Source organism: Vitis riparia, chromosome 4, assembly GCF_004353265.1.
Source record: "Vitis riparia cultivar Riparia Gloire de Montpellier isolate 1030 chromosome 4, EGFV_Vit.rip_1.0, whole genome shotgun sequence".
Classification (NCBI taxonomy): domain Eukaryota; kingdom Viridiplantae; phylum Streptophyta; class Magnoliopsida; order Vitales; family Vitaceae; genus Vitis; species Vitis riparia.
In genome coordinates this window covers 22,051,285-22,057,482 of record NC_048434.1, presented here as the reverse complement: position 1 = coordinate 22,057,482, position 6,198 = coordinate 22,051,285, and the positions used below count along the sequence as shown (strand labels likewise).

Here is a 6,198-nt window from a genome sequence, read left to right as displayed (position 1 = left end):
TGTTGACATGAATAATATTTAAATTGTGATTAACCTATATCAAACCTATTAATTTTGTGAAGTGTCAAATTAAGTATGTATTTGGTAATTGTACCAAGAATTGCTAATTCTAAGGCTATGTTTGATTCCAAAAAATTTGAGGGAAAATGTAAGGAAAAGAAAATATAAAGGAAAAGTAGAAAAAAGAAAAAAAAAAAGATTAAAAGTCAATAAATTATTGTTTTTATTACTTTAAATTCATTTTATTTATTTTAACTCATAAATATAAAGATTAAATGATTTAAAAATGCACAAATATTTAATTAGTTTTAATTATATTTGATTTTCTTTCTTATTTTTTTATAGGAGAATCAAACATGAAAAAATCATTTTTCTTCGCATTTTTTTTCTTTTCTTAGTGTTTTTTGGAAACCAAACATAACCTAAATAAAAATAGAGACATGATACCTGCTTATGATAATTTTGTGTAGTGTCAAATTAAGTACGTATTTAATAATTGTATTAAGAGTTGCTAATTCTGAATAAAAATAGAGACATGACACCTACTTATGAGGGTAGTATTATGATCTATAACCAACATAGTTTTTTCATTATCAAATAGATAAATATTAAAAGCTTTTTAGCCTCTGAGCTCTCAAAGACTAAAACTTGAGTATTGTGTCAATTGAAGACGGAAAGAGGCCATGTTAAAATTGTACAGGTGCTCTTGTCAATATTGGACCATACGTGTCCTTTACGCACTTGCATAAAACCGTGGAATAACCTCTCCCCAACCATTTGGTCAAATATGACGGCTTCGTGCAGTTCAAGCTTTGGATCTTCTACGAGTGCGTATATAAGGATAGAACAAGTTGAGAGGTATGATTATGCAGGATAGAAAATTGAAGAGAAGTAAGAGATATGGAGAAGATGGTACTGGAGGAAGAAATAGTGATAGTGGGGGCAGGAATAGCTGGGCTGGCCACCGCGATCGCGCTCAAAAGGGTGGGGATTAGAGCATTGGTGCTGGAGAGATCTGATGGCCTCCGAGTCTCTGGTGCTGCTCTCACCCTCGCCCCAAATGCTTGGCTCGCTCTTGATGCCCTGGGTGTTTCTCATAAACTCACTCCCCTCTATGCCGTCCGCGAAAAGTATGATTTTTATTCTTTCATTTTCCTCCTATATCATTTGTTCCTTTCTTCTTCTTCTTCTTCTTCTCCTTTTTCTTTTTTTTTTTTTTTTTTTTTTTTTTTATTTTATCAACAAGAAAAATGTTCATACAAAAACAGATTTTATTTAGAAATGATAAGAATTCTTGTGATTATTATAAATTGATGTTTTTGTTTGTGACTAGGATGTGCATAACAAATGTTGCCACTGGAGCGGTCCAAGAAGTCTCCCTCATTAGAAACAATAGGTGAGACTGCGAAAAATTAAATACCTCTATTTATTCGATAGTATCTACCGGTTTATGTTAACTTCCGCCGACTTCTGACTTGTGAGTCCACTGGGGTGAGCCCATTGGATGATCACCGTGACTTAAAATGAATATGTAATGATCTGATTGGTTGTCAAATCTGGAGCAGAGGTGGACCCATCACAGTACATCGCAAGACGCTACTCGAGAGTCTGGCAGAGGAGCTGCCACGCCACTCGATCCGATTCTCATCCAAGCCCATCTCCATTGAAGCCCAGGCCCAAGAAGGACCATATACCATGCGCTTGGAAGATGGAACTGTGATTACAACCAACGTATGTAACGTCAGCCCATGTTGAGCCCCATGTTCATTGGCTTATCTGCATCACATAATGGTGATTACTATAGATTCTTCATTTTAATGCCAGAATTTTCATTTTTGGGTGTTACAGGTTTTGATAGGGTGTGATGGGGTGAACTCGTTTGTGGCTCGTAAATTGGGGTTGACAGAGCCGGTGAACTCAGGTCGATCGTCTGTGGTTGCGCTGGCTGTGTTTCCAGACGGTCATGGGGTGCGTGAGCATGTGCTGCAATTTTTGGATGTGGGCAAAAGGGCTGGCATCGTCCCTCTAAATGATAAAGAGATTTACTGGTTCCTCAATTTCAATACTCCTAAAGGTTGGTTTTGTTATCGCCACAACTTTATGCCAATATCTCTGAGTAAAATTCAGGTCACTAGTGGCAATTCCAAGCCGGTGTAACACTTTGGCTTGACTGGAAATTTTTTGTTCATGACATTACTCACATTATTGTCCTTGCTTTATAAACATAAATGATATCATTTTGATGTCAGGTGAGACCATGACAAAAGACCCGCAAGAAATACAAAAACAAGTGATTGAGAATTATGCCAAGGACCTCCCTCCAATATACGCTGAAGTGGTCCGCCACTGCGATCTTTCTACCTTGACTTTGGCTCCACTGAGGCTGAGACTTCCATGGGACCTCATATTTGGAAATGTAAGCAAAGGGAACATGACAGTGGTAGGTGATGCCATGCACCCAATGACCCCTGACCTAGCCCAAGGTGGTTGTGCAGCCCTGGAGGACGCAGTTGTCCTAGGCCGCCACATCGGAAAATCATTCATTGATAACGGGAGGCTGGTGCCAGGAGCGGTGGCCGAAGCCATAGAGGGATACGTGAAGGAAAGGAGGTGGCGCGCTGCTTGGTTGATAGCAGGGTCATATTTTTCAGGGTGGGCGCAGGTAGGCAGGGAAGGATGGTTGATGAAGATGTTCAGAGATATGATATTTTATAGGTTTGTTTTGAAGAGGCTTATTAGCATTGCAGACTATGACTGCGGGAAGCTCCCACTATTGGATGATCAAAATAAGACTCATTAGCTTCATTTTAGTTGTTTTCTTTGCATCAAATTTTTTAGGGTCTTTGTTTTAGCCCCTCTATTATGAAATTTGTTCTATTTTACCAGTTCTTTGCTAAATGCGTACAAGTACGTTGACAGTTGAAGTGTAATAAAACGTATACCTACGTTGACCAATAATAGTTGAGCAAGGTTTATTGCCGTGTGATCATTTTTCTTTTCGAACATTGCACAAAACAAAAATGAAATGATATATACATACATACATATTGTTGTAATTCGTGTAATATGATGAAAAATAGGAAAAATGAGAAAGAAAGAATACGCAAATTTAACATGGTTCGATAAATTACCTATATAACAGGGAAGAGAACTTTCCCCCAATTTATCGTTCGCCCACAATAATATAAATACAAGGCTAAATGGCAAATACCGTCACTCCGCTCCATTCTATTTCGTTTCCATATTTACTCCAGCTAAAACTCTCCACCTATTGAACTTTTCTTTCCTATCTGAATTTTGAAATAAATCATTCATGCTCTGGGTTGTTTCGAATTGATGAATTAAGATGTCGTTATCAGGTATAATGTAGGAGAGAAAGAAATTCAAACCATGAAACTTACAAGATTCCAACGAAGTCACATCTAATATGAAAAATCAAACCAAAATTTCCAAAAATTGACACCGCTGCAACTTTGAAAATTACTAAATATATCACTGTCTGCTTTTAAGAGGATTCAAGATATTGCCACCGTGATTGATTCACCGATAAGTTGTGCTTGCTCTCTTTTAATGTCTAAGTTAAAGTATAATATTCAATTTTTTTTTATCTTATTAATAAATATGTTGAATTAGATTAGAATAAATTATATTAAATTTGAAAAGTTTAATAATTTGATAATGAAAACAGTTTCTTTTATTATTTCTTTCTAGAAATTTATATATTTTTGTATTATACAAATAAATGAATAATAAATATCTTAAAAGCAAGAAAAATTGTATTTTTAAATTAAAAATATAAAATATTATTAATATTTAATTGCTCTTAATTTATGAAAATATTAATTGAATTAGATTCTTATCATTATGATTATGTACAATTGCTCTCTTCCATTTGTGGGTGTCTTATATCATCTTTTATTTTTTCTTTTAATATGAGTTTTAGTTTTTTCATGATTGTAACATATAAGGGGTGAAGCCCTTTCCCCTCAAATTGAAATTTTTTGTCTCAATAAAAACTTATGCATATGCCCTAAGAACATTTTCTCTTCTTCTTGGTAGTGAGTGATTATTTATGTCCTTGAAGAGCTATTATGATTTGACTAAAAGAATGATAAAGTGATTTACGATCTATTTGGTAATGATTCTAGAACCATTTTTATCTTAAGAAGTATTTAAAAATAAAATAAAATTAGGTATTTCACAAAATTGAGAAAAGATCTCTCTCGGTATTCCCTTTTTGTATCCAACAAATGGTGAAATAAAAATTCAATTAGATCGGAAGAATTTGAGTTTGTTCAAACATAATTTAAGTCTTGCTTTATTTATTCTATTAACTTTCTTAATTTTAAATATTTTGAGTTGTCTAATCGTGGTATCAATGCTTTAAAAATACGCGATACTTAGCTATCGGTACATCTAGTTAATGATCTGTCTATGTATGTCTGGCTAATGATCTGTGTTGGAATTAGAGTGTAACCCAAGAAGTATGGAATAACTCAAGAGGAAGCATATGGGCTCAAAAGTTTATAGTCGTTAGTGCCACGACAAAGTACAGAGGATGAAGCAATCAAAAGACTTTTGATTGACGCCCATGCTGTCACAAAATGAAGGTTATACGACCCCTTGAAATCAGTCTGAACCCTTGGACCTTTGGGGATGGCAATGGTGGGACCCTCACTCCTCTCTCCTCCACCTAAAGCAGCTCTTCGCCCATATAATTTTTTTTTCCATCTGAATTTTGAGATAAATTTATGCTTTGATTTATTTCAAATTGAATTAAGATGTCATTTTCTAGAATAATGTAGAAGATAAGGAATATTCAAACCACGGAACTTATTAAGATTCCAACAAAATCACATCTAATATGAAAAGTCAAACCAAAATTCTAAATGCTAACTTTGAAAAATCATCAAGTACAACTTTTACTTTTAAAAGATTTAAAATATCGCCACTTTGATTAATTCTTTATAAAATCTAAATATGGATCATTCAATATTTTTATATGAACTTTTTAACTTAGAATTATCTATTTGTTTCATGTATATAACATAAGATATTCGTCATAACTCGATGTCGAAAGATAGAATTAAATTACATTAAATTAATATAAAATTATGAAAATAATTGATATAGTTACATATTATTCAAATGTGTTTTTTCTTAACATAATTAAGACTCATTTAACTCATTTAAGACTTCAAATTTATATGAATTATAAATTAATTATTTTTAAAAATTATTTTCATTTCACTAATTTAAGACTTAAAATAAAGCTAATCATAAATTAATTTATTTTTAAAACAATTTGTCAAAAAAAAAATAAGATGAGCTTATTGATAAACTATTCAAGGTTGTTGACAATGTAAATTGTAATTAACCTCTATCAAACATATTAATTTTATGAAATACTAAGTCTGTATTTGCTAATTGTGATAGAATTTGCAACTTCAAAATAAAAATAGAAATATATCACCTACTTCTTATGACAACATTAAGATCTATCAAAACTAGTATGAGTTTTTTATATTATGAAATAGATAGATGTTAAAAGCTTTATAGCCTATGAGCTCCAATGACTAAAATTTGAGTATTATGTTAGGATGAATTAAGAAATTTTCCCGCACCTATGAGTTACTCGTACAACTCAAACTAAAATGGAGAAAATGTGTCATTTATGGACTTGGAGGCTTCTAGAGCAATTTGTGGTTAGGAGTAGGACGACTCAAGATATGCAAGATGAGCCCTCTTATGTTGGGCATTTGGAAGCCTTAATGCAAACATATTAACAAGAAGAACATAAAAGTAAAATCATTTATAGATCATACAAGGTTTGATTTAGTCAATTATGTCTACCTTTATAGAAGAAAAAGAAAATTTCACTCTATAATAGAAAATATTATAGGGAATAAAAACAAATACAACTTTTGGATCTCGAAATATTTAACTTTTTCTTACTTTTTGTATTTCCATCCTAAACCATGAACTCTTAGCAACCATTAGGTATCTCTCACATTGCCTCAAATTTACACCTGTTGGAATAAGGGTACTCCATAGGGTGTCTCTCACTTTTCCTTACATTTGGTATCCATCACATATAATGCTTACAAACTCATTTCTCTTATAACTTTTTCACTAACATATTTATAAAAATATTTCTCTTGACTTTTTTTTTTAAAAATTCTATAAGACTACTATGTT

The 6,198-nt window shown here is 32.7% G+C and overlaps 1 protein-coding gene across 1 annotated transcript; it reads left to right on the top strand.

Annotated features, from left to right (window-relative positions):
• The first annotated feature begins 866 nt into the window (after positions 1-866).
• LOC117912705 (monooxygenase 2-like) lies at positions 867-2,995 on the top strand. The gene is made up of 5 exons (XM_034827391.1): positions 867-1,130; positions 1,334-1,396; positions 1,566-1,731; positions 1,849-2,074; positions 2,250-2,995. The coding sequence occupies exons 1-5, from the start codon at positions 901-903 to the stop codon at positions 2,798-2,800; spliced, it is 1,236 nt and encodes a 411-aa protein (XP_034683282.1). The 5' UTR covers positions 867-900; the 3' UTR covers positions 2,801-2,995.
• The last annotated feature ends 3,203 nt before the right edge of the window (positions 2,996-6,198 follow it).